General features: G+C 37.0%; 2 protein-coding genes across 2 annotated transcripts in view; one reads left to right on the top strand and one right to left on the bottom strand.

Moving 5' to 3' along the window:
• Nucleotides 1-21,240, bottom strand: part of LOC306753537 (dynein axonemal heavy chain 8-like) — a gene marked incomplete at both ends in the record, with an annotated part of 35,952 nt that extends 14,712 nt beyond the window's left edge. The window contains 52 exons of the mRNA XM_079237418.1: nucleotides 13-155; nucleotides 278-509; nucleotides 610-744; nucleotides 831-1,072; nucleotides 1,315-1,561; nucleotides 2,035-2,196; nucleotides 2,304-2,438; nucleotides 2,521-2,628; nucleotides 2,720-2,806; nucleotides 2,902-3,089; nucleotides 3,161-3,339; nucleotides 3,441-3,613; nucleotides 3,710-3,934; nucleotides 4,355-4,516; nucleotides 4,767-4,871; nucleotides 5,003-5,105; nucleotides 5,559-5,722; nucleotides 5,814-5,967; nucleotides 6,203-6,402; nucleotides 6,499-6,739; nucleotides 7,036-7,173; nucleotides 7,284-7,384; nucleotides 8,070-8,132; nucleotides 8,226-8,339; nucleotides 8,438-8,542; nucleotides 9,701-9,936; nucleotides 10,499-10,625; nucleotides 10,748-10,920; nucleotides 11,937-12,045; nucleotides 12,184-12,286; nucleotides 12,356-12,462; nucleotides 12,556-12,659; nucleotides 12,776-12,914; nucleotides 13,535-13,654; nucleotides 13,810-13,926; nucleotides 14,282-14,362; nucleotides 14,438-14,625; nucleotides 14,751-14,886; nucleotides 14,975-15,094; nucleotides 15,214-15,246; nucleotides 15,628-15,822; nucleotides 15,911-16,057; nucleotides 16,137-16,238; nucleotides 16,332-16,439; nucleotides 17,057-17,170; nucleotides 17,525-17,701; nucleotides 17,991-18,154; nucleotides 18,383-18,566; nucleotides 19,442-19,593; nucleotides 19,713-19,797; nucleotides 20,922-21,056; nucleotides 21,199-21,240. Of these exons, the coding sequence (XP_079093544.1) occupies nucleotides 13-155; nucleotides 278-509; nucleotides 610-744; nucleotides 831-1,072; nucleotides 1,315-1,561; nucleotides 2,035-2,196; nucleotides 2,304-2,438; nucleotides 2,521-2,628; nucleotides 2,720-2,806; nucleotides 2,902-3,089; nucleotides 3,161-3,339; nucleotides 3,441-3,613; nucleotides 3,710-3,934; nucleotides 4,355-4,516; nucleotides 4,767-4,871; nucleotides 5,003-5,105; nucleotides 5,559-5,722; nucleotides 5,814-5,967; nucleotides 6,203-6,402; nucleotides 6,499-6,739; nucleotides 7,036-7,173; nucleotides 7,284-7,384; nucleotides 8,070-8,132; nucleotides 8,226-8,339; nucleotides 8,438-8,542; nucleotides 9,701-9,936; nucleotides 10,499-10,625; nucleotides 10,748-10,920; nucleotides 11,937-12,045; nucleotides 12,184-12,286; nucleotides 12,356-12,462; nucleotides 12,556-12,659; nucleotides 12,776-12,914; nucleotides 13,535-13,654; nucleotides 13,810-13,926; nucleotides 14,282-14,362; nucleotides 14,438-14,625; nucleotides 14,751-14,886; nucleotides 14,975-15,094; nucleotides 15,214-15,246; nucleotides 15,628-15,822; nucleotides 15,911-16,057; nucleotides 16,137-16,238; nucleotides 16,332-16,439; nucleotides 17,057-17,170; nucleotides 17,525-17,701; nucleotides 17,991-18,154; nucleotides 18,383-18,566; nucleotides 19,442-19,593; nucleotides 19,713-19,797; nucleotides 20,922-21,056; nucleotides 21,199-21,240 (7,404 nt within the window). The remainder of the gene's footprint in view (nucleotides 1-12; nucleotides 156-277; nucleotides 510-609; nucleotides 745-830; nucleotides 1,073-1,314; nucleotides 1,562-2,034; nucleotides 2,197-2,303; nucleotides 2,439-2,520; nucleotides 2,629-2,719; nucleotides 2,807-2,901; nucleotides 3,090-3,160; nucleotides 3,340-3,440; nucleotides 3,614-3,709; nucleotides 3,935-4,354; nucleotides 4,517-4,766; nucleotides 4,872-5,002; nucleotides 5,106-5,558; nucleotides 5,723-5,813; nucleotides 5,968-6,202; nucleotides 6,403-6,498; nucleotides 6,740-7,035; nucleotides 7,174-7,283; nucleotides 7,385-8,069; nucleotides 8,133-8,225; nucleotides 8,340-8,437; nucleotides 8,543-9,700; nucleotides 9,937-10,498; nucleotides 10,626-10,747; nucleotides 10,921-11,936; nucleotides 12,046-12,183; nucleotides 12,287-12,355; nucleotides 12,463-12,555; nucleotides 12,660-12,775; nucleotides 12,915-13,534; nucleotides 13,655-13,809; nucleotides 13,927-14,281; nucleotides 14,363-14,437; nucleotides 14,626-14,750; nucleotides 14,887-14,974; nucleotides 15,095-15,213; nucleotides 15,247-15,627; nucleotides 15,823-15,910; nucleotides 16,058-16,136; nucleotides 16,239-16,331; nucleotides 16,440-17,056; nucleotides 17,171-17,524; nucleotides 17,702-17,990; nucleotides 18,155-18,382; nucleotides 18,567-19,441; nucleotides 19,594-19,712; nucleotides 19,798-20,921; nucleotides 21,057-21,198) is intronic.
• A 2,561-nt stretch (nucleotides 21,241-23,801) lies between these two features.
• On the top strand, nucleotides 23,802-27,652 carry calr3b (calreticulin 3b). Its single transcript, XM_079221151.1, has 9 exons — nucleotides 23,802-23,941; nucleotides 24,443-24,544; nucleotides 24,999-25,202; nucleotides 25,283-25,377; nucleotides 25,486-25,695; nucleotides 25,927-26,040; nucleotides 26,162-26,305; nucleotides 26,398-26,490; nucleotides 26,594-27,652. Exons 1-9 carry the CDS (start codon nucleotides 23,845-23,847, stop codon nucleotides 26,807-26,809), a joined length of 1,275 nt encoding a protein of 424 aa, XP_079077277.1. The 5' UTR covers nucleotides 23,802-23,844; the 3' UTR covers nucleotides 26,810-27,652.
• Nucleotides 27,653-27,743: the final 91 nt, after the last annotated feature.

Below are 27,743 nucleotides of genomic sequence, written 5' to 3'. Positions count from 1 at the left end.
AGACTAGATCACCTTGCTTTGTTTGGCAATAGTTTCCAGCAAGAAAGAGGTTCTTGCGTTATCCACATTTGGCACAAGAATGGAGGCATAGTCTGGCACAAGATCAGTAGGATAGACATACTCCCCCACATGGTTATTCCAATGACACCATTCACCTGAAATAGAAGTTGCCAAACATAAAGTCGTCGACTCAGGATAAAACCATCCTTCAAACACTCACTTTATAGCCAGATCAAGACAGCAAAGAGGTAGCATTTTTTGTATAACATGACTGTACCGTTTGTGTTGACCATGTACTCAAACATAGTCTCTCCTGGCTGTGTTTTAGGCACATCAATGCGACTGTCATGAGCTCTGATGAACTCCTCTAGTTTGTCTCTATCCTCTAACTCCAAAAGGGCTCCCAGGCTCCACATCAGGCCGAAGACAAAGAGGTGTTCAAGGTGTTTGCTCCCAGCCAAGCCCCCTGCCTCCTTGGTTGGGATAAGGCCCTCCAGCAGATTCACTGACTGAGGGTGGAACATATTCAGATAATTCTGTGCTTCATTAAACAAGGTTAGAGCTATCGTCTAATTTCTCTCTGTCTTCAGCATTTTTCTGCATTCATACCTGCATTAAGTAGTTGCATTCCAGAAGCTCCATTTTGGGTTTAAGATTCTGCTTCATATACAAGTAAGCGTCTTCAAATATCTTTTCGTATAAATTCATAATGCTTTCTGCCTCTTTTCGCTTATGAGCCCATCCCTACAACATAAAGTCCAAGTTCACTTCATTGTAAAAGAATAATTGTTCACACTTTCTTCTTTGATTATTTCATAAAACAACTGTACCTGGAGTATGGGTTTCCAGCTAAGAGCTGAGGAGCTCATGAAGACCATACCCACCCGAGACACAGTAGCAGGGGAGGCATTATCCATGTTGTGCACTTCAAACACCAGCTTGCAGGATGGAGACATGACGATGCGGTCACCATTAGCCAGTGTCAGTGTTTTGTTATCATCAAGCACAGAGTTGAGGTTCTCAATCCATATGGCGTCCACAGGGCCATCAAGCACAATCCATATGAACTCCCCTGAAGAGTAAAAACTCTTAAAACCATCATAATTCAATCCTTAAATTCTCAAATTATCTCTTCTACATTTTAATGTACTCATTCTGTAGTTATTTTTCAAGGACAGACCAATGTATAGGTGGTGTGACCAACATTTGTAGGTGCAAGCATAAATCATGTCATGTGTGCTGCTGAAGCAAAACATTTGTGACATAAATTGAGATGAATCAGTTTGAATGTGGACTTAACTTTGTGTGACAAACCTTTCTTGGCTTTAAGTGTCCTCCTCCACAGAGTGGAAAAGATCCCATCAGTCCAATCATTGGTGGCTGCATCAAGACGACCGAACATCTGTGGTGCAGTGATTGCTTTGGGGTTCATGCGCATCTCTTTGTGTGGGTCTCCACATTCACTCAAAGCTCGCATAAGCAGGTTGATGACTGTGGTCTTCCCAGCTCCACTTGGGCCCAAAGTCATCAGGCCATGGCGCACTCTTGAAGTCTCATAAAGCTGATAGTGACAGTAACAATAACATATCAGTGAAGTATATTCCAAACAATAACTGTATCACACAAAATACACAACAGGAGCTGAAAGTTACTGTGAGGAACTTTGAACTGGTTATAAAACAATCTAAATTAAATACTGATGCCTCTATGTGACCAACATAAATTAAAGAGAAAATCAGCGAGAAGACTATAGCTATGCGGTTGTTCTCATTGCTTGTCATCACTGCCACCAGATCGGAGTTCACGCAAAAAAAAATTACACTATGCTGCTGGAGGCCCAGGCAGGAAAGGGAGGGGGCGGGAAAATCAGAACAAGGACTACATGCAGCAGTCAGACGCCTGCTGCAATAACATGTGTTTTTCTAAATCTAGTTCACGGAAACTCTATCATATTCGTCCAGAGGGACCACCAAAATCAAAACAAAATGAAAGTTCCTTGTAGTGATTTTAACATCCAAAGAGGTTTTGAGGTACCTGAACCAGTTTGAGATTCCATGGTGGGTGGTTGACAACACCAGCTAGCTCAACTTGATGGGTCACAGCAGCTTGAAGTTTAACATATGTGCCTCCATCCAGCGGGCTACTTGGGAATAAGTCAAGGATTAAGCTAAGGAATAGGGGCTCATCCTCATCCACCTGAAAGATACAACAAGATTCACATACAGTATCTGCTGACACACAGTACTATGCCTCCAAAATATATTATATTATGCAAGGTGGTTAAAACTGAGTTACTGTCATACTAATTTAGAGAGATTCATGTCTCGCAGCACTGTCATGACAATGCTGGACTCTGTGTCATCGGGACGTGCTCTTTTATTGGCCCCGAGTGTTCTTAACACCGACAGAATGTTCCTCAGGCCAAAGTCATAGTGAACCTGACAAAAAGCAAAGGTTTTGTGTCAGTCGGTCAATAATCATACAAAAATAGTAATTAAGCACGGGCCACATGCTTCTCACCTGTTTTGTAAGTTGTTCTTCACACAATTTATAGAGGACAAAGAATTTCTGGGCCAAGATGACATTCTCATTGAATCCACAACTGGCTAGCTTGACTCTCATGATGATCTGCCGAAGAAAACAGTGGAGAAGTGACCATGTGTTAATAGTAGTGCAGAAGGAAAAATATTACCTTCTAGCTAAAGTAGCCGTAACCCACCTGCCGGTCTGGTACCATCATTGAAACTGTCCTGAATTGCACTTTTAGGTTTTCAGGAAGTTCCTGACGACCTGCATATCCAGGGTTCTAAACATGGAATGACAAGTGATTGGTTGTCAGCATTTATGTACAGTTCATATTTAGTGTTTCTTATGAGCTTCATGTGCAATTGTGTATCCTACCATAGTGATAAATAGGCCGAACTCTGGATTCAGATCTACATGGTCTCCATCAGTAAAAATGAAAGAAGTTTTGTGTTTTTTGCGTGCCATCAGAACAATGTAGATCTGCTGAGCAGCAACAGAAAGCACTGGCAGGTCAATTCTGTTGAACTCATCAAAGCAGCCCCAAGACCCTGACTGAGCAAGGCCTGAAAAAAAAAATACATCATGAGATAAGCGAAGTTGTACATTACACTGCTGGATGTATTGCCTGGCATACCTTTGTATATCCTGCCAAGTCCTCTGAAATCCATCTGATCCGAGCAGTTGAACACCACCACATACTTGCCGAGGCAACGACCCATGTCTTTAGTGGTTTCAGTCTTCCCAGTGCCGGCTGGCCCTGCAGGGGCTCCTCCCATGCTCATACCCAGAGCCTGGGCCAGTGTGATATAACACCTGTTGATCAATATAGTTCTCTGATTAAACTTTGAAATGTAACACTATTTGAAAAGTGTATTTGATGAATAAGTAACCAAATCAAATTTCTCTTTTCTTGCCTGTCAGTTAGAGGGGTGATGACCAGACGGTCGGTACAGCCTAGGAACTCATTCTGATAAATGAAGTCCACATTAGTAATTGATACAAGGACCTTATCCAGGTCATCTTTGAAGTAAAATCTGCTCTGCTTCAGCCATTCAAAGTCACTGACAGATTTGATACGCTTTTTTACCTGAGGACAAAGTAGGATCAATCTGAATGTGTTACATACATGACAGCCAGGTAATAATATGATAGGATCTATGACAAGATTTTTCAGAGAACCTACTAGGTCATTAAATATATCACTCTGGTGCACATGGATTGTGACGAGCGTCTCATATTTGACTCTGTCAAATTTGCTCAGGTCACAGGTGGTTTGTTTAATGAGTTCCTTGAGTAGATTTAGGAATTTCTTCTTGGCAAGAGGCATGCTCTCCTTGTCATCTTCAGCATTGTTTAGTGCCTGTTCTGAATCTCTTGTCCAAAGCATCTGGATTCCCAGCAAGCCAATCTAAAAGAGAGTAGGAACAAAGGACACAGAAGAGTAGAGATGCATCTCATCATGTGAATCATCTGAATGTAACCTGAAAGCATTAGCTAATACACATTAGATGCGGTGCCATCCTGTACTTTAAAATAACTAGTGATCAGTTGTTTAGGCTGCTAAGTTGTGATCACCATGTACTAGTTTGATCTGAATATGAATAAGCGTCTTAAAATGTGTATTGAGGATTTTCTAGTACCAGTGAGTACAGTGAGAACAATATTAAAATATTCTGTTGTGGAAGCATCTACAAGGAGCTATGGTCAGAAGGAAAAGAGTTTCTAACTTCTTGTCATGATTCTAACTAATACTCTGAACAAGCCTTGAGTTGACCTGATATGCCACTAGCATGACAACTGTCAATGCATTCATATTTTCACTTCTGACCTGTGCTTGGAAGTTGTTGAGGAAAAACAGAAGATCGAAGTCGCTATCGTTGATCTCTAGATCTGAAGCTTTGATAACAGAGTGTAATGAAGCCTGCTGTTGTAACAACAACTCCCCGAGCCAGAGCTCCACTGCTCCCTGTGCCATGACAGTTGTGTTCAGCTGAAACCACAAACACACAACAAAGTGCATTTACTCAAGTACAATTTTACAGTAGTTTAGTTTTTCCTCATCTTTATTTTCTCATCCTACACTGCATTACAAGTTATTTTATAGATTCATATTCAACAAACCAAAGACATGACACATGAACACACTATGCTATATCACAAACAAAGTGCTTTGCATTAAGAGTAACACATGAGTTCTAAATGATATTTTTATTCTGTTAATGCAATTAGCACATATATACCTGTAGTTTCTCTCCCTCTTGTGAAATAACAGCCACAATCTTGTCATACTCAGTTCCATGAAACTCTGCTTCATTAATATTGTCAAACACTCCAAGAAGATGTGGCTGAAATAAATATTGAAGCTCAAATTAATCTTCGGAAAATCATGAGAATATGAGTGGGACCAAAAGCACAAGCTCTTTGGCAGAGGTACTCCGATAAACATATTCTTTAAAGTGACAATCAATGTTCTAACCTGAATTGTGTGAGAATCACTGGCTTGTCCAAGGATTTCCAAAAGGGACGGATCAGACACAAAGAAGAACCGTGGGAAGAGGAGCCTCTTTTTCTCAAGGTACCTGTCAGATCACATCATCTCCAGTAAATACATCGCCTCCATCAACTGTAGTTAAGCATTTGCAAGATGTGAGGATAACCGAAATTGTATGGGGGAAAATAAATCAATAATAACTAAGTCTGATTACGACACTTGCCCAAATGCAAAGTAATTACAGGAAAAGAAAAAGAGACATTATTAATAAAAGTAATCTGATAAAAAACAACTTTTAAATAACGCCGTTGCAAAATAACTACATTGATATGCTGCCTAAATCTCTCATAAATCAGTGTTTTGTTTTTATAGAATACACAGTAACAATTTGTAAGAAAACCGGGAGAGATCACTGAAATTAAGACATGCAATTCAATACAATGCACTAACAAGTTAGCACTACATAGAAGGGTTTTCACATTATTATTTTTAAACCCCACTGATGCTTCTTAAAAAAAGGCATGAACTCAAAAAGTTCTACCCTGCAAGAGATTTTTGACAAAATTCCAGCTGTTTCTGAAGATCTGGCAGGAGCTCTCCCAAAGTTGAATCGCCCACACAACACTCCACCACATTTGGGACTTTTTGGGCTCGCTGCATGATCGTAATCCAGGATTTGTCAATGTTCTGAAAAAGCATTGATTCCTACATGGGGAAATATGAAGTATTTATTCTACTAAGGAAGAGCTCAACGTTGTAATTTTCGACATATAAAGATACAGAATATGAACTATACCTGTGGCAGGTCTTTGGCTATGTCACCGCCAACAAACACAGCCTCCAAATAGATCCACAGGTTTTGCACAATAATCCACTGTTCAATGACATCAGATGATGTTGAAAGCTTTGACAACCAGTCCTGGATCTCTGCTTTGTAGAAGGCACTGTATCTATATAAGGCAGACAAGAACACACGTTTCTTAAGACCATCTTATTGAATAAATAGAACGAAAGGATATGCATCAATACTTTATTTCCCTCTTTGAATCATCAGCTATAGTCACATCAGCCTAGTCACAGTCTTTTCTTTTCATAGCCTCAAACTATTTTCCTACTTGGTGTTAAATATTGATTTTGGTCAACATTTTGAAATCTCATTTCGAGTCAGCGTTTGCTCAGTTGTACCTGTTACTTAGCAGTGATCCCAGCACCATCAGACTATCCTCCAGGATGGACAGGATCTCTGCTGTGTCGGCCCCTTTCAGCAATAGTTCACCTCTATCCTTGAACATCATCAAGCTCAGGTTCTGGCCGGACCACACGTCTTTCACTTGTGTCAACTTGGCATCAATATCCTTCTCCTTCACAGATGAAATGCAGATGTCCTACAAATGGAAAAATCAAGCCCATAATAAAATACACATACTGTCATATGAGATTAGAGAGGGGTTGCAACTACAGCATCCAAATTGCCAACAAACCTCAATATCGTCCTTGTGCTTCAACAGAGGTGCTTCCATGATATTCTGTAGTGTAAAGGTCTTGGACTCCACCTCAAATGGGTGCCCAGTCAGGTCTGTGATCCTGTCCCAGTGTCTCTTCATCACAGACTTGCTTACCATCATCTCAAGCAGAGGGCATGACTCAATGAAATCATCAATCGTCTTCTTCAGGTCTTCGAAAGCTTGCCAGTTCTTCAGTCCTTTGGGTAGCTTTCGACACCTAGAAATAGGGATAATCATTGATGTTTATGTCTGAAAAAATATACAAACACTAGTATTTTTTTGTTTTCACTACATATATTTGAACACTATTTTTTTTTACAGCAATTAAATATATACTATTGTATTAATTTGGGCAAGATGATTGTATTATGTACTAGGGAAGTTTTCATATTAGCACATGCCTACCTAAAAGAAAGATTGTTCTCCGTAATATATATATTTTATTTAAATCATTGCTTAGTACATTGTTTGTATCTGTAATGTGGGGAGGTTGAACATAAATACTTGGATTACCTGTTCTGAAATTCCAAAAGTTCGGCATTGATCTTCTCAATATCCATCTCTGTCCATAGAATGCTATAGTACCCGCCGATCTTACTCATCACTGCATCATACAGGCTGTATAGTTTCTGTAGCAGGTCAATCTCTTTTCTAAGGTAATCATAGGAAATACATTATAAAATACCATAAAGATTATCACCATAACCAAGAATTGTCATTGTTCTGGTAATGTGGGGTAAACTTATAGAGTGGCATCCCACTTTTTCTTTTGTAGACATTCATAGTCTGTGACTGGCAAGCCAAGAAGCTGCTCCCCAGAAGTATATGTGGTGAAATTTCTCCACAGTTCTTCAAATCTAACCTGAAAGAAATATCAAGATAATTGAATCTCGGAAAAGCAGAATGCTGATATAGTTTTGTATTTTTTCTTAGCAGAATAAACCCTGAAAACAAACAATTAGAAATTGTAAGATAAAAATGAAAAAAAAATGAATAGTCCACCCTGATCAAAAACGTGTGTTAATATGGATAAATGTTTGTTTATAAAACAAATGCGTATGCATTGTAATACAATGCTCACTTACGTATCACCTCTGAGACTTTAGCATTCAGGTCCTGGGGTTTTATGAGTTGATAAACTGACTGTATGTTCATAAAGTTCAAAGACAACACTTCATCCACTGTATCGGACAAGCTAAGTTGTATATACTCTTTCAAAGTGACTGCCCCTGGAGGTGGGGTAGGTACGTAGCTCGTAGGCAGAGTAAATACTTTGGTACAAAATACTCTAGTACTCGCAGGACTTATTGGGTAGTTTCTCTATCTCACTTTGTAAATTAGACTTTTTTCTTTTTACATCTAAGTGACTTTGTGTAAAACATTAAAGTCTGTTTTAAAGTGGATGATCGAGAGACATTACACACATTTTACATTTTCAATCAATCTTTACCTTGATTGAAATGTTTTCAGTCTTTTATATTTGTTTAAATGCTTTTCATGCATCACTGACCAGTATATAGAATGGTATAAAACAATTTGACAGTTACGTGACAGATCTGGAGTCTGCAGCTGGCTTCTTGTGGAGCGATTCCTTCAGCCATGGGGCCTTCCTAAAAACAAGACCATATGAACTGATTAATTTAAATGAATCGATAGAAAATATCGCAATATTGATAAGACTTAAAGATTCACAGATTACTTACTGAATCATATTGTTTCATAAAAGTACCAACATCATTTTGGAAAATGCCAACACATTCCAGAAGGTTTTGTTTGAACTTGGGCTGCATACGAACAAGCTCATCTTGCACTGTACTCTGGGAAAGTCAGGAATACAAATTAAAATCGCAGCTGAGTTAGAGATGAACACATTGATGAACACAGCAAACAAAGTATGAATAATAATGATACTAACGGCTTGAGACTGCAGCTTTGTGAAGAAACGATTCAGATTGTGCACCCCCTCTACTTGTTTTGTGGTCACCTCGGCTCCATATTGAGTCAAAATTTCATAAGCTTCCTGTAAAATATAACAACATATGATTGTTATTTGACAGCTACATAAAACAAAACTGCAAGGCTAACTTATAGAGGAAGGATAATGTATGACTTTAAATAGATATTGACAGGTGAAAAACCTTTCTAAGATTTGTATCATTACACAAATTTAAGATCGAGCACGAGAACCATACATTTGATGGTGATGGAAATCACAATCTCCACAAATAGTCTGGTACGTTTCACTGCCCTATAGATCAAGCGAAGCCAAAATGTACTCAGTTCATTGTGTATGTCTTGTCTTTCAGACCCCCAACTCCCAATTGCTCTTTCTTTCTTTATTTCTTCCTTTCTTTATTTATTAACAAAACTTAGCAGCAGGTTTTGCCCGTATTCTAATTCTGTAAACTTTACAAAAGTTTAAATTTCATTCTGTGGATCCCATTTGGTTAAAAAACAGTACTAAAACAAAGTGTTGTTTGTCAAGACAGATGCAAAAAAGCTTTCTAGAGTTGTATTAGAAACTGCTGTGTGGAGTTTTGGTGTATGGTAAGTCTTAAAACCTATAGATATTATACTTGACCTCCTGGATCACTTTTCATCCTCTCCCAAGAACCTGTAGCCCTTCACACTAAACCAGTGGTTCTCAAATGGAGGTACGTGAAGGCACTCCAGGGGGTACATGAGATTACAGTATATATATATATATATATATATATATATATATATATATATATATATATATATATATATATATATATATATATATATATATATATATATATATATATATTTAAAATGAGCATCCATTAAAACATCTTTTAAAAATATCTATTTAATAATTATTAAATAAAATATAAGTGCAAGTTCATAAACTGAATTGTATATATTCTATATTAAATCAGTATTAAAACTATATAAAACACTGATGGCACAGTGCAGTGTATCACATCTTTTTTTCAACCCAAAATGCTTTGAGCTGGTTAGGCGGTACCCAGCTGAAAAATTATTTCACGGGGGGTACATCACTGATAAAAAGTTGAGAACCACTGCCCTAAACAATGTATCCCGTGTGGGTTTTTTTTGGAGCCGTTCTATTTTTGGTCTGTACTAGGTCATATCCAGTAACCATTGCAGTAACAAACTCAACCTTAGCTGCAGTATATAGTGCTATTCATACCTCAATGGAAATTAATGTCATGTCAGTTTGTATTTCAGCATCCCGAAGTTTAGACAGGGCCCCCATGGCACAACGCACATCTTCCAGATTAGTCACAGGATGAGATAGTCGTACAAGATATTTGTTAATATGTATGCTGGTGTCAATCATTTTCTTCCTGTACTTCTCCTTCAGGTATTTGCACAACAACTTCTTCCAGGCTTTGGTCTCAACTGTCAAGGACTTCTTTAATGGTTCTGTATACAGGAAACAGAAATTAGAGCACATTATTTGCATTCCTCCCCTCTAACACACACAATTCTAAAAACAAGTGATGACCAATTAAAACGTTTTGCTATTAAATAAAAATGTTTACTATAACAAAGAGGATGCTGCTTCTTGGGTCATAAGGTTTCTTGTTGTGGCAGAGATGGCAATGTCGGACAGTTGGGCAAGCACTTTCGTTCAGATGGAAATATCTTGACAAAAAATTTATGAAAATTTCTGATTCCAAAAGTGCCCCTAGTGCGACCACTAGATTACTTTTGGGGTTTTTTAGTGACATGTCTAATTACTGGATTAGATGACATTGTGTAGTGACAACCATGTTCCTCGAACTGCAATAGTGGGGAAACTAATGCTATAGCTCAGTTTTCGGGCTGATGGCTATAAAACTTTTACTATTTCTCTCTATTCTGTAGTGAAATTTGACCCAGCAGCACACATTGGACAATTTAGTGTAGAGGCCAAAAAGATATATCAAAATGCAAGAAAATCTTCAATCTGGTTGCTGTCTAGAACATATTATGATTACCTTACCTGTTGATAATTCAGTACAGCCAAAGGTGATGATGGGTTTGACATCATCAATTTCTTGTTCAATTGAGTCATAGTGCTGGATTTTAGATTTGATCTGGATCAAGGATGGATTGCTGTCCATGAATTCCTTTTTTAAATGATGATACACATGATGGTATTATTAGCATTATGGTAGTATCATAAGAAAATATACAGTATATTTTCTGTCAAAGGTGAAAACTAGAATGTTATGTTCTAAGAAAAACAAACCTTGACTTTGAGGTTCTTGTCTTCATCCCAGATCACACTGAATTGATCGAACTGCTTTAGAACATCAGATGCTTGTCCTCTTTGGGAGCTGACTGCTGATTTCAGAATGATCACAACCTTTTTGATGTCTTTTTGTTCAACAACTCTGTGATAGAAATTCTCCTTTTCTCCACCTGTGAGATCACAAACATCAAATTCAAAAGGGTTGTACACATCAATGTGCATTTTCTGAAGGAATACTTTTACAAAATATGTTCGTTAACAACTTTTTTTTTCTTTTTAGAGGACACGATGACGAGATTGCAGCAATGTCATTAAACACTAGTCGTATGTGACATTATCAAAACATATGAGATTAATATGTAGATAAAAAAATAAAACCTTTTTTTTTATTTTTGTCACCTTCTCCCCTCTCTCGCTGAAACACACACACACACACACACACACACACACACACACACACACACACACACACACACACACACACACACACACACACACACACACACACTACTCAGTCCTTTGTGTGGTTGTAATATTTTTTAATTGCCGGGCAGTACCGAATGGTTGTCATAATTTTCCGGGTGGGTGCGACAAAACCGAGCAAAAGAGCAAAAACAGTCAGAACAATTCGGAGTAACTGCAAAGCTGCATTCTAATCACTAATCCTCATGTGTTTTTCATCAGATAATGAACGATAAGATAACATCTTTGGTGAAATAAGTTTGACTAAAATGACCAAATTACTGGTTTGATTGGACTAGATTGACCGAAATATTCAGTATAATCTAATGTAATTTTAAAAAGTAATTTTGGACAAGACACAGGTCTAAGACTAAATCTAAAATAGCTGCCAAAAATAACACTGGTACACAACTTTGATTGATAATGGTCCTGTCAGAAAACTGCTGTTATTATTCAATGAACTGTCAGATAAAATAAAAAAAAGAATTATACTATAATTATATTGTAACTGTTCATAAAACAAAGAAAAATCTACAAATAAAAAAAGTATCTCCCTTAAACTAACTTCATATAGTTTGTCTTAAATTTGAGAGGATGATTTGTTATTTACGTAAGATTCACATATTTTTATTGTATTTTTGATTAAACAGTAAGGCATTTCTGTTTACTTGTCGTTCAGGTTTTTTTTTTCATCTATGCGTTGGCTTACCTTTGTTCATTGCACCATCTGGACTGTACTCTTGCTGCCATGCAATGTCCTTGCTGATTTCTAACACCAAGTCAGTTAGTCGATTTATGGCCTGTTGGATCTTATCTACAGTAGGAATCATTACCTGATGACAACACATATCAGACAGAGAAACAACATCTTCTGTTTAACAATATTGGCAAGGGATTCTAGATTATCTATTGCTCTTAAAAGATAACTAGTATGAAGTGGAATCAGTAAACAATGAGTAGTAGAAACTCACCACTTTGGGTACAACCAGCTGGACTTCGCATGTTATTAGCGGGAACTTAGTCTCAGATATTGACTTCTGGTAAGTATTAAATTTCCCTTTTTTTGATGTCGGTCTGTAACGGATCATATAGTTTCTCTTAGATATTGGCCTTTTACATTCTGAATAACGCAGACATGCTTACCTAGTGCCACAAATTCTCTTTTTCAGGGTCTCCAGAGACAGCTTTGTTGTTTTGACCAGTGCCTCAAATACCCTTGCACTGAAGTGTTCATAAAGCTTCTTAAACTCCTAAAAGTAAGATTTTTTTTGTTGAATCATTAACATATGTGTTGGTATACTGTATATAAGATCAATATTAATAGATTAAATGAGAAAAAATACCTTTTCAAATTTTATTACTTTATCTCTGTCTGGACCTTCTAAATTCTTTCCCTCATCCTCATTGGGGGTGTAGCTCTCTCCTGAGAATATCACACCCCTCCGTCCTAAAATGTTCAAAAGGAGAAATAAAAAATGTACACATACACACATATATTTTAATTTTAGCTACTGTATGCCTATTACTTAAAAGTACTTGTATATTATATCCCCTTATGTGCACCTGAAACAGGTTCCTCGGCAGTCTTCTTGGTGCCTTTTGATTCATAAATGGCACTGAAGACGTTACCCAGCTCCTTCACCACTTCTTTAATATGACTACATTTGAAGTCCAATGTCTTTGCCCACTCCTTACATTGGTCCTAAAAAAAAGGATATAATGAGTGTATTGGTGAACAAGACATATTTCATAATTTCTATGAAAAAGCCGTTTGAAAAAAAAACTAATCCTTCCTTTTATGCCGTTTGAGTGCAGCAGAAACAACACAACATTGATATATCATCCCCTTCTAAAATTATATGTCTAACTTGATAGCAAACAGTTTCCTATTTACACATACACTAGTTACAGAGCACCATTGACATTCTTTTAGAGTTGTGTTTCTGGTACTCTCTCCGGTTTTTGGTCTGGATTCATTTCTGAGGGAGATTTCTGTATTTTGTCATTGCTTAAATCTTCACTATGTTCCCAAGTTAGTTGCTAACTGTATCTTCATACTGTAAAGTTGGTTTTCAGAGCAGTTCAAAACAGCTGCCTGCTGTGATGGTAAGAGTAAAGCAAAACACTAAAGTTGAACATCAGAACATGTTTGAGTTGTGGACAGAACAAGGCATTTGAGGAAGTCACTGACACTGATTGTCATTCTTCACCTTTTTCTGACATTTCATAGACTAATCAACGAATCAATCAATCAAGAAGATGATTGAGAGATTAATGGAATATGAAAATAATCGTTCGTTAGAGCCATAGTACATGCAGTACCTCATTGATTTCAATCAATTGCAGCACTGAAGACGCATGTCTTTCAGGGAGCTCAATCAGCAAAGTCTGGGAGATGTCTGTCAGGACATCATCAATGTGTATCTTACAGATATCCTGCACCTGAAAATAAATACACAAAACATGTGTGTGTAATTATATACATGTACACACATTGCATTACAATGTTTTACGTTGCAAATCCAAAACAACAATATCCATATCAGAAAAGGAAAGATAGTTAGCATTTTGCTAAATACTTCTATTCAGTAACATACCTTCGTTGCAAGATGTTTGAGCTCAAACAAAGCAGTGTCAACACGTTGGAAGAACTTGTCCAGAAGGAAGGATGACCAGGTGAGCAGAACTGCACCATGACGAAGCGCAGATTCCACCTTTTAATTGACCAAAAAAAAGAGGAAGATTTAAAAAGAGAAACTCTGGAAGCACTGATAAATTAAGCAATAGCACGTAACTCCTTAGGACACAAATGCCATAGAAATAAAATTGTGAAAACCTGGTTCCACACCTAGTATTCACACTTCCTGTAGCAAGCCTCATATTTGCGGGTTTATAACTTTTCCCACAGAAAATTTTAACAAACTTAGCAAGAAAAACTTTAAATGTTTGTTTACATATATCATGAGTTGAATAATTTGTTTATATTCATAAGAACATGATATGAGCTATATTTCCACAATATGATTTGTAATGATATAATTAAATGTACTGTAGTTACAAACTGCTCACATTTTTGATCTTTGAAGACATCAGGCTGGTGAATTCCACTGGAATGTTCTTACAAGTAGAATCATAATCTGCCAAAATGGTCTACAAAAACAAATACGTCATAAGTCATTTTGTCTTAAGGTAACCATCCATCTGTAACAAGGTGTTATAATGTACCTGTAGTCGAAGGTGGTTGGCCTTTATTTCACTTTCCCACTTGACCAGACGCAAAGCATGTTTTGGAACCTCCAGACCCATCTTCAACAAACGCTTAGCATCCGCAATGACCTCAGTTACTTTAGGATCAAAGTTGTCAACTAATTTACCAGTCTTTGGGTGACGAACCAGCAGTGTATTATTCAAGACTGTTATAAGGCAAAATGGTAGAGAAAGCATTCAAAATTAGTATTACTAATGAGGGGTATTGTGTGCATCTAGGGTAAAAACATATTTATACATACAACATACAAGTCAGAGCTAGAGAACCAACCATATTCAAGTTTGGACACTTCACTCATCCATGCTCTGTGGTAATCAGACTCAAACTCTAGAAACGCAGCTGCAGTTTTCTTGTACATTTGTTCCACAACTTGTCCCTCAGGGCTGCACAGGATGTCAGAGTTTTTCTGTAAATGACAATAGATACATTCAACATCAAAATGTACATAATATTATAGTATTTTAAGTTGTTTTGGTGGTAAAATGTAGCCTTACTTTAATGTATGCGATGGGTTCATCTATTTTCTTGTAGAGAAGCCGGACCCAATCAATCCTTCCAGCCACAGGAGGCATGTTTCTAGCTAAAGGGGGTGCGTCTTTCTGTTCGTCAAAGACCTGCAAAGAAAATGTACAAAAGCAGATCAGCTCATTTAATCAAAAACATAAAAGTCCATATTTGACAACACATTCTGTAATATTTTATCAATATCTACTTAAACATGAAAATGGGATACCTTTTTCACAAACTCTACTTCTGAGGCATAATGCTGCAGAATAAGACTCAGAAGTTTGGAAATTTCTGTGTCAAGACAGGATATTTTCAGCCTCTGAAAACTGCAAAAAGGGAACTCATTAGACTTGTGTTAGATTTTCTTTATTATATTGACAAATCCTCCAAAGCTTCAATAATTACAGAACAATCATATATACTATATTATACTGACCGCTGTATTAGGGACAGAGATTGCTGAGATGAGATGTTTGAGAAGCATGAAATCATAAATGCCTGTAGTTGTTTCTGTAGATAAGGATAGCAAACATTTTAATATCGCCATCCATATTGGAAACAATGCTAAATGTAAAAGGGATAGCGACAGATTAGAAGCTACCTACACCACAGATTATAAACAGAAGAGAACTACACATACCTCAATGTTGCCGATTTGAGTCATAAACTTCGTCAAATCTGTTTCAAATTCTGTCCTTGGAACCAAGATATCATACTGCATCATTTTCACGTTCATGGATACAGTGTGGAATGTTCTGGCCATAATCTCAATGCCCTCAATATTTGATTTTTCAAGAGATTGGAAGTTCTTGAACACTGTTATTATTTGTGTGATCTACAATAGATACAGCATATTGTTACTTGGCAAGGCTTTGTGGTAAAACTGCAATTCAAATTTTAAAGAAAATAATTTGGGACTGCACCTTTTTAAGTTGACTGCAGAAGCCCTCAAACTTGCAAAAAATCTGCATCTCTGAAACCTCAAAGGACCTCTTTCCAGGTCTTTCCGTTATTTTTTTCTTTGTCTTCTGGAAGCAAGACCGATATTCCTGATATAAGCAGATACAGTCCTGCCGAAGATAAAAGATTAATGAATTTGAAAAAAGTCACATGCTGATGTCAATGTGTTTAAATAAGTGTTGTCATCACCTGAATTTTCTTGACGATTTCTTTAACACCTTGGTCCCATATTAGACATTTGCCATTGTTAGTAATATATGATCTGCATGCTGTAACCATCTGATTTGTGACCTGGAGTTTTTTTCAGGAACACAATTACATTGGTTTCTTAGATTTTCTGAACAACAACTTTTATTTTCTGAGAAGTGAATATAGTACGCTTACTTTTATGAACAGTGAAGATATCTTTTCACTGGTGTTGTAGTATAGTGAAACACTGTAAATCATTCGAATAGCATCGATGACGTTCTGCACGCTTTTCATCATGGTGACCTGAAATCACACATTCGTGTTTATTATTAACAGAATAAACAACATGCAACAAACATGCATTAATACATGATGTTCTTAAATTTCCATCTTGCAAAATGTTTCATATTACCAATAGATTTCTTGACTCTTAGTAACGTGGCTGGGTCACTATAATGCCTATCCTACAAATAGGATACCCGTTCCAGTTCTAATAGGATACAAAACCTGGTATCCACTAGAGGTCACTGTATCTAAAGTTTGACATGCAACTTCTGCACACATGGGCTGCATCACAATACAGGGAATTGGTGACCATACATGCATACCTTTTATATAGCTTTATGACATTATTTCAGTCTACTATATAGGGTTTTACTAAGCTTTACTGTAGAATGTAAACACCCCTTTAAAATGACACACACATTTCTAAAATTGGATTGGATTGGATTTGAATGTATTGACAAACTCGTCCCTCAACAACATTTAGGGATTTCTTTTTTAAACACACATTTACCTTAATTATTATCCTTTTATTATTACATATTAGTGTATAAAATAATGTAGTGTGGAGATTATCAGGAAATACGGAAAATATAACCTTTCCTTCTTCATCATATCAAATTATTGATTATACATACCGGGTCACTGTTGTAAAGAGGCTGACAGACTTTCTCCAGTGTGTCAAGGAATTTCATATTGTCTTTTGCCTCATTGGTACGATCTGTTAACCTGGCATCCAGCTCCCGCCATTTCTACATGAGTACATGGTTGAAAAAGTTCAATTTTGAACGTAATCTTTCAAACTCCCAAATGTTACACATTTTGAAAATATAACTGCATTCTTCATCCACCTGGAACGATCATCTTCACACTGCACATCTGATTTAATTACTTTTTACAATTACATTTGATAGTAATTAATAATTACTATAGCTCATTCAACTAAAACGTTTTACCATGTAATTTGCACAGCATCAATTAGTCATATTGTATTGATACACACATCAAACCATAGTCAGATCAGATCAAACAAAAACCTGATCAAATTGCTATCTAACTTCTTGAGGGTATTACTTTGTTTAAGTTTGACACTCAAGCCTTCGTACCTTCATATTCTTGGAACGGCTGATATGGAGCACCATTACCACTGCCTTACACTTTGGGCCTTTGATGTGATTGATGATGGAGTTGAATCGTAAAGACATTTTCTTCCAGTGTTCTAACTCACTCAGTGGCCCTGCGGAATCAACCTCTTTCCTTAACTGATCACTTTCTATCAGGACCTGATGATTATGAACACAGACAATGGTTACAATTTCCCTTTACAGGGAAGCAATTCAATCAACACATCTAATATAATATTAATTTAGGAAGTGATATGCTTTAACACTTCCAAATATAGATTGATTCACTATGGACATTTTCCATGTCCAACATTATTAACAATTTACATTTATATTTTATTTTGAGTTTTAGTGCTCTTATCGTTGATACTGGGAGAAATCGTGTTTCTGTTCACATACATTTGACCACCCGTTAGTGTAATAACAATACAATCATAATTTTACCAACCTTCTCAATTTGCTTATACCATTGCATCAGAACTTCTTCCAGTTGATGCACCATGTCAAAATCAGCAGCTGCAACTTTCATATTGTCCAGGGATGCCAACGTTGAAAAGTCAATATCTGTGACTGTAGTCAGGTGAACAATACTCTCATTCTTCATCTGGATGTCTGGGGTACCAACAAGAAAGATGAATCAAAATTGAATGAAAGACAACCTTTCATTTACAACAATATCATTCTTAACAGATAATGCAACAGTTGAAAATGTCAAAGCAATTAAGTGTGACTTGCTAAACAAAATGGTTAAGGTACGGCTTTAATGTGTTCTAAACATCCAAAACTTGAAAAAAGAAAAAAAAATATATAATTGACAACTTCAATAAAATAATGACTTACCATCTAAGGAACCAAGACAATGTTTTATGGTGTCCTTGAAATTCTGTATTATTTTTTGTCCATGTCTAGACTTATCTAAGACACCCCAGTTTTCAGCTTCAAGAGCTGGTAGCACAATGTTGAAGACTTTCCTTGTTCCTTTCACGAGGCCGTCTCTGGCATCGATCATTGAAAAGAAGATCTCCTACAAAGCATCAAAACAATATCATCTATCCATTACATGGTCTTCAGCAGTAATCATCTACCTAACTAATGTAAGATGTGTTTTCAATAAAAATAGTTGCCAGTGTTTCAAAATGAATACATGGAATGCTGATTAGCTTAATGCTAATGAGTACAATTAGCTGTATCATTAAATAGTATTAAAAACTTCTCCTCAGACATGATAGCATCAACTTCAGCAATCTTACAAGCACTCCAGCACTGGAGCATGATGCATTTAAATGGCTTTAACTCAGTTGTCATGGAACTGACAGACTGGACATTTTTCACATTGTATCCTTTTATAATGCCCCAATATCCCCAATATTTTAAATCTGCATGATCTCGATCAATCATTGGTCCCTAAAGGTCTTTTTTTAAATGTAAAACCAATATAAAAGATAACAACTTCAACACTTTTTCTATGATGAACATTCATCTAGTTGTTTAGCAATGGCGGATTTATCTATTCTCAGGAAGTTATGTTTTAACAGAAGAAAAAGTATTATCTAAAGGCTTACAACATACATTTATGTTTAACTGTTAAATATTACTACTTTAACACACAAAGATCAATGATGATAAATCCTCTCAAAAGGGAGAGGTGTATTTGACTTATGTAATCATCACAGTACTTGGGGTGCTAAACTCACTAAATCGTGCATCAGTATCTTTTACGGCCAAGCAACAACCTTCTATAGAACATAAATAACAGTTATGTCATGCCCTTTCAACTGGGATTTTATTGGGCTATTAAAATACAATAATTAAATGGTAAAATGTGTACATCACACAAAACAAAAACAACTTATTACAATTACAGAGACATACTACTCTAAACATACATGAATGTCTTACCTCGTGAATGTTTTCTAAATTCACAGGAATGTCCACTCTATTCCGTGTGAAAAAGCAGCAAATGCCTGTGAGGCATGTCTGAGACAGATTGGCTAAAAACAGCCTCAATATTTTGTCCCCTTTGGTAGTCCTAGGATATAAGCGTCCACACTCTGAAATTATATGAAATACAAATTGTTGTTAGTGAGATGAAAAAAAGTAATGTACTTAAGTTTGAATATTCACCATTACAGGGACAAATATAACAAGTATGAAATGCAATTACACCTACCTATTCCTGGGATTTCAGCCTCTTGATACACAAAGGAAATGGTTGCATTTCCTCCTTTGGAGAAGAAATTATCAAAAGCATCCAGCTATTGAGGAAGAAAACAAAAAACAACAACAAATGTAGTTGTTTTTTTTTTACAGTCATGGTATATTAAAAGAGGCATAAAAGACAACCATTCAAAAGACCAGTGGTACTAGTATCTAAAAGACCCACTAGCAGAATGAAATGCTCCAATACAATGTGTATTGGTTGAAATATTGCTGCTTTTAGTAAAAAAAAAAAAAAAAACAGTCATGTGTACAATTTGCAACAATGTTAGAATCATAAACCATCTAACCATGCTATCATATGATGTTCTGACGGAGTGAAGCCAAAATATGTGAACTTTATTTAGCCGATAACATTTTTAAAAAGAGATGAGCAGAGTTTCCATCTGGAAAGTAAAATGAGAAGGTACAACTGACACACATTTTTGCCAGATGAAAAAGGTATCCCTTATCAATGTTGGATCTTGGCTTTCTCATTTCCTTTGTTCAGAGTCCAGATTGTGGCTATATGGAGGACCAGACTGCTCAAAATCACGGGGATGAATAATTACCTCTCGTATACCTTTTTCCCATCAACTTTAGCATCTATATACAAGTATTTAACTGATGAGAAAACGCACTAGGGTTAGTAAACAGTGAAAATGTTACAGTGGTAACTTGTTATTTATTCAGTCTCTCTTTCAATCTCTCACTAGAGTTGGAATTGTTGGAACAGTGAAATGAATAACAAGACGTTTTTTTAACAGGTTTTGCTTTGTTTCTGTCGACTTTGAATGAAGTGTGTTTTACGATGATCAGGGACTGAAGTCTGTTGGCTTTGAGGAGACAGTATTAATTGTATGTTATATTTATTCTCAAGTTATAATAATTGTCCAAACATCTATTGATTTTATCTATGAATTATTCACTTCAATGAGCCTCACAGAGTATTGCAATGGAAAAGGGGCATTAATTAACATGTCCACCAGGGTGCCATATTTCCATCACTGCCAATCAGAACTGGAGCCGATAAATAGTTGTGACTACTGCAAAGTCATTTGTCCAAGGAATGAATGCCGATTGTAACCTTTACCACTGAAGAATAAGCCAGGTTAGTGTGTTTTGTTGTCTAGTGGGAAAGGGGCTTTATAGGATAGTCATGGGATCTCATGGGAAAACTTACAGATGAAGAATCTAAAATAAATTCCTCTACTGCTGTTGGCTCCAAGTACAGCCTGTGAGACAGGAGCTCAATCATATACTTGTGTGCAGGGGTGAGGAGCATCTTACGCTCTTCTCTTGCCTGCTTGTATTCATCCTGAGGAAGACAAGTGTTGTAAACAATATCAATTGTACTTGCAAACACATAAAAACGTTGTACAATACCTAATAGGTTAAATTGATTGTTTACTTGTATTCTGAAAACCAATGATCCAATAAAACTGTTAAATTAAATTTACCTGACCACCATCCTTGTTGGCCTTCAGATCATGTGCATCCATCATGAAGAACTCAGGCAATATCCTCCCCTTTGCTGTTGAAAAACTCAATTATTCAGCTTTTTCTCTCTAGATTACATTTAATTAAAAAACTAATTAGTCGATCACTATGCTGGAGCTTCATGAAATTGTTTCATGTAGCCTTCTTAGTTCATGATGAACCCACAAAGAGGTGTTACATTTGTGTATTTTTTTTATTTTTATTTGGTACGGTAGCTTTTTCTTCAATCTGACATTCATGATGTTGTAGCGGTTTACTTAGCGTTCCATTTAACGGATTAACAGTTATCTTTTATTAACGTTAGTTAGGTTACATATTTATGGGGCGGGATATTATGGAAGCGCATTGCATTCACTGGATAAAAAAAATAGACCTGATTACGAAAGGTGCCATACTGGCCACTGTATGGCATATATGTGTACAGGCGTCTGTATGCATGTATGTGTCAGGGCTCTCAAGTTTTTAAGACAGGTAAGAGTGACATCTCTCTCTCTCTCTCTTTTTAACAGGTGCCGCACAGTTCTTTGAGTCACTGTAGCATCCCCGGCAGAATTATAGTCTGGAGTCTTTAAGTGATGGTTCGTAAAGGTTTATTGAACTCACCGTAAGAACTATGAAGAAAAACGGAAATAGCAGTTGGTTAGCTTAAGCTCTGACACAGACACAAAACGTAACAATCTAAAACAATATTTTCTCAAAAAATTAATTTGAACAGGTGCAAACCGTGTGCCCATATCAGCCAGGTGCTAAACTAATACATCCGTAACCTTTTTATCACTGTTTTCCGTTGTTATGGCAACTTTTCCTTTCTGCCCGTTTCTTACTAACAACTTCCGTTTTTTGTACTTTCAAAATAAGAGCGCAACCGGAAATGCACCGACTGCAGTAACAAAACCGACTAAAATAAAGGACAAAAAAAAAGGAACAAACTATTAAAATACTTTAAACTCTCAGAGGTCCGTTACAGTCACTACCAAACCAGATCGAATGCATTTCAAATGCATGAATTTATATCCATGAAGCATCCCATGTTGGTTCAACTGCTCCTGCAGAAACAGAGCGACATCCAGCACGTCAGACTGGGCTTTTCGCCTGAACAATCCTAACGCCTTGAGATGCCTGCGCAGTGTTGACATACTCAATTTAATACCATCCTCATTTTTTAGAAACATCAGTATTTCCCAGTGTCTCAAACCGAGAAGGTAATAATAGCAGATTCACTGCGATAGCGCCATCATTGCCACTGAGAGAGGATTTACAGACGTTTCCTTTTTCTTTTTCTTTTCTCGTAATTACGAGATCAGGATGTCGTAATTACGAAAAAAGGGGTCTTTTTTTTATCCAGTGAATGCAATGCGCTTCCGTAGGATATAACGCACATACCCACAAACCAGACACATAGTCGGGTAAAGTTAACACTATCTAATTAAAGCTAGGTTAATTAACTTTTAATACCTTTCATTGTCTGGTTAACGTTCAACAAAGCAAACGTTCATGCAGCGTTACGCTAACGATTCATTTGTAATGAACGTTGTACAACTAAGCTAACTTAATTAAATCCACCTGTTCTAAGCTAAACAACATTAAAGCTAACGTTAGTTACTTAATCGTAGTGTTCTGTAAGTTAACGTTAACAATAATTGTTGATAAATTAGCAAACGTGAACATTCACGTTACCGTTAGCAAAATAACGGTTTCTTGGAGTGAGACAGTTTGCCGTTAGCGAGTAATAGTTACTATTTGAAGTTACATTTTATTTGTTATAGTTACTTGCAAACATCATTGCAACTTATGTTCTGCCCTTACCCAAACTCAGTTGACCACATTTTTATCAAAGTGCTGTTTCTGTTTTCCAAAGACTCGCTGGTGTTTCTTGTTTTGTTTTTTTTTACCGCTGACGATCAAATGTTCATTCACATCCAACCGTTATCAGCGACCGAACGTTGGCGTTATATACCGTTGCCGTTAACGGTTGAGATGTCACGCGCTCTCGCCGTTAGCGTCAGAGAAGATGCGGTGAAATATACCATTAACTCTCAACGTTCCGAGCCAACTGAGAGTTTGCTTGTGGCCTTTCTCTCACTTTTTTTTAGGTCTAGTTAAATATTATTATTCTTATTATTCTTATTATCCATCTATTTCTCTCAGTTGTAGCTCTAATCACTCTGTTACGTTAAGTCTTACTTAAGTTACTTACTTACTTACCTACTTAAGTCTTCTAACTCAGCTTAACGTTACTACTTTGTTATAAAGTAACCAGCAGGTGATTAACGTCAGTAGAAATGACTTCCGAGTCCTCTTCAGCTCACGTATGGTGACCATTTTATTTTCTACATTTTGTATTTGGCACCCTCTACAGGAATGTTGATATTCCTGTAGACTACAAAGTCGAAATGATTGAAATAATCACTGATCCTGGATCAGGCTCTGGAACGGACATACGTTTCGTGGTCTACTGTTATTGGTCCAGACACACCATCTTGTCGTCCAATGGCTTGCGTACATCTGTTCGCTGGAGCGACTCTAAAATATCCTCTCCTCTTCCTTCTTCGCAAGGAATTCAGTACTTAGCAAGGACGTTGTCAGCAGTGGAAAGTTGAGCCGAGATGGGGAAAATGCAAGTCTTGGGTGTAGTTGCGGTAATGTTAGCAGTGTACTGCGTTCATGCAAAAGTTTACTTTCGGGAGGAGTTTCTAGATGGTGGTAAGTTTGGAATTGAAATGTATAACACTCGTTGGGCATGAGGTTAACGTTGATTCATTGCATGCTAGCTTGACGGTTAGCCGTCATTTTGTCACAATTGTATCATCTGGAGTTAACCGAATCTTGAAAGCCTGTTCTTGTTGACGAGTTTATTGTTCATTCGGGGATTCAGTTTAAAATGCGTCACATTTCAGTTTTCGAACTTTAACTTGGTTGGCAGCTGGCTAAGGTTAACTTCACCAAGGCCCCGAAGCTAGCAACCGTTATACCCATACTACTGACACCTAAATTGCTAACTGTGGCCTAAGTTGCTGTTATAAATGTGTAACGTTACGTTAGCTTTTCAAAACAATTTAGCTGGTTTGACAATTTCGAAGAGTAGCTAGCGCCAATTAATTGACAGTTGGGTAATGGGATTTTTCGGGAAGTAGCTCGGCGTTTTTAAAATAATTGCTCCAAGTGTTTAAAACTCTGAAAACATGCTGGTCTTTTCCTGTTTAGATGAATGGAGAAGTCGCTGGTTGAATTCCAAACACAAATCTGACTATGGAGAGTGGAAACTGACGGCTGGCAACTTCTATGGAGATGCTGAGAAAGACCAAGGTAAATATGTTTCAACATATTCTTAAAAAAAAAAAAAAAAAGTGTAATCACGTGCTTTGATTTAAGACAAACTATTAATTCGCGTGGATCATGCTAGGTTCATTATGGTTCAAAAAGATACCAAGGCACCTGTATTTAAAAATGTGTTGTTTGTAAATACTGAATTGATATTTGATGGTGGAAATAATTGAATGAACCTGATTCTTCAGCTTGAATGTTTTCTGAGGTAATAAATAAACAAACGCCGCCATCTCACTGCTCAGGCTCAGGCTCGGCATTGTCCTAACTGGCTCCTTAACAGCTCTTTTATGCAAACCATTATGACATCCAGAGTATGTTTAATTACCTTGGCATCTCTATTTTGTAGAACGGTTCTCGCACCATTAGCCAAAAAGAAACCTTTTTTGTTTTTTTCTTGTGTTTGCTAAAATATTCTTTTGCATTTTCTCTTTAGGTCTACAAACAAGCCAGGATGCTCGTTTCTATGCTACCTCTGCCCGTTTTGAGCCTTTCAGCAACGAGGGCAAGCCTTTGGTCATTCAGTTTACAGTAAAGCATGAGCAAAAGATTGACTGTGGTGGTGGCTATGTGAAGGTCTTCCCTGCAGACTTGGATCAGACCAGCTTGAATGGAGAATCCTCATACTACATCATGTTTGGTAAGTGATAATGTTCATGGTAATTATTAACAATTATAATTAAATGGTTACAATAACAGGATTTCAATGTATTCACCCAGGCCCTGATATCTGTGGCTACAGCACGAAGAAAGTCCATGTCATCTTCAATTACAAGGGCAAGAATCACCTCATCAAGAAAGAGATTAAGTGCAAGGTAATTCTGGCATTTTAAATTTAGGAGAAAAAAAAGTTTTTCTTATTGTCTAAAAACATGCACTGCCTCTCACCAGTGGCTTGACTCAAACAATTCTGTTTTTTCTAGGATGATGAGCTGACCCACATGTACACGCTGATCCTGAATCCAGATCAGACCTATGAGGTGAAGATTGATAATGAGAAGGTAGAATCTGGCAGTCTGGAGGATGACTGGGACTTCCTGCCTGCCAAGACCATAAAGGACCCCGAAGCCAGTAAGCCAGAAGACTGGGATGATCGTGCCAAGATTGACGATGCTGATGACATCAAGCCTGAGGTAATAAGCATACTTGTATAAGTAATAACATTATTAAACTTCATCCAGCATAAAATGCACCATTGTTCTGCTTTGCACTGACTGTGGGTGGAGGTTGGCGGTTTGTTTATAGGAAATATCGACTGGGCAAGTGTTTTTCCATTTATTTCTCCCCAGGATTTTCACAGCAGTCTTGTGGTTTAAAAAAAAAGTACTTTGATAATTCGATTAGTCTTTTTTTTTGTTCTTTAGAACTGGGATACACCTGAAAACATTCCAGACCCTGATGCTAAAAAGCCTGAAGATTGGGATGAGGATATGGATGGAGAGTGGGAGCCACCCATGATCCCTAACCCAGAGTACAAGGTAGTCAAAAGTTATAGTCATGGCTCATGCTTTGTGTGATGTTCTCTGCCTGAGAAATTATTAATATTTCCTCCGCTTTGCCTTTGCTCACTGATAATTAATATCTTTTTTTTTATTGCAGGGGGAATGGAAACCCAAACAGATTGATAATGCCAACTACAAAGGACCCTGGGTGCATCCTGAGATTGACAATCCCGAATACAGTCCTGATTCAAACATCTACAAGTTTGACAGCATTGCTGTTTTAGGTCTTGATCTTTGGCAGGTGACAGCGAGGAAGAAATCATCTTTGATAGTAATGTTGTTGCCGAAGTGATGCTTAAACTACAGTTTAACATTTGTTACTGATTATTTCAGGTGAAATCTGGTACCATCTTTGACAACTTCCTTATCACAGACGATGTGAAGGAAGCAGAAGACATTACAATGGAGACATGGGGTGTGACCAAGGTATGCTGATTATCTTTTTAAGTCATATTTTGTCATTTTTACAACACAGAGCAATTGCCAGTGATTAGGCAAAATTGTTTGATTATCTAAACTTTCCCCACAGGAACCAGAGAGGAAAATGAAACAGGAGCAAGAGGATGTGAAACGAAAGGAAGAGGAGGAGAAGAACAAAGAACAAGACACCGAAGTTGTTGATGATGAAAATGACGACGATGAAGATGAGGATGAAGACCATGATGAGGAAGAAACAAAGGATGAGATGGAGGAGGCACTTTCAGAAATGGATGACGAGGAAGCAACGCCTAAAGATGAGCTTTGAGGAGGTGTGGCCAGAGATTTTGTCTGTCCCTCCTTTAGAAACTCTGTCCTGTATTTCCCAGGGATATTGTGGCTGCTGTGCATCCTTTCCCTGAGAGAGTTGAGATTTGGACACAAACCAATTTAGGGGGGAACAAGTGGATTTGAATAGACTTAGTTTGTCTTTTTTTTTTTTTTTGGTCATGATATTACCTTAATGCCCCTAAACTGCTAGATTGATTATAAGGTTTTCCACCTCAAGTCCATTTTTCATTTTGTGATAACAGAGAATAAGGAGAAACTGACATCCACTATTTTCTTGATCAACACATCTACTTTAAATGCAGATTCCCTTGCACAAGTTGCAGAGTTAACCAGAAGCTGTGATTGAAAATACACATTTTTACACTTGCAGAGAATAAGAATTTGCCATTAAGATTTTAACTTCATTGTCCCAATGTGAAAATGTATCTTGCAACTTGGTGAAACAATAAATCCACATAACTGAACATATAAATAAAACTGTAAAACCTTCGCAAAATATCACCACATACAGACCGAAAACAAGATTGTAGTGTAACTTACTCTGGCTGGCTGTAGCACTGACTTTCTTTTCCACACTCTTAAGGCATAATTGAATGAAGTGTTTAGATATCAATTTATCTTCATCTAGCACACAATGAAATTGTTTTTCTTCATGAAAATGGTATGACTGTCTTGATGGTAATGTGATGCTGCATTATATTTGGAGAAACCGATGATCAGCCCCTGGTGTGACTTATGACTTTGCTAAGGGTCACACCCTTATTTTTATTGGACAGAATGTTATTGATACCAAAGTTTTTATTAAAAGATTATAACCTTATTGCCTGGTCATGTTTTGTATACACCTATTATGTCATTAACAGTATTATCTGACTTTGGACTTACATTCTCTGAATGATTTACAGTGTTGG

Source organism: Taurulus bubalis, assembly GCF_910589615.1.
Source record: "Taurulus bubalis genome assembly, chromosome: 1".
Taxonomy (NCBI): domain Eukaryota; kingdom Metazoa; phylum Chordata; class Actinopteri; order Perciformes; family Cottidae; genus Taurulus; species Taurulus bubalis.
This window is presented reverse-complemented; position numbering and strand designations above follow the sequence as displayed.

Coding starts and splice junctions, on each gene's coding strand:
- calr3b (XM_079221151.1), top strand. CDS start 23,845: ATGGGGAAAATGCAAGTCTTGGGTGTAGTTGCGGTAATGTTAGCAGTG. Junction 23,942..24,442: donor GGAGGAGTTTCTAGATGGTG/GTAAGTTTGGAA, acceptor TTTCCTGTTTAG/ATGAATGGAGAAGTCGCTGG. Junction 25,378..25,485: donor AGAAAGAGATTAAGTGCAAG/GTAATTCTGGCA, acceptor TGTTTTTTCTAG/GATGATGAGCTGACCCACAT.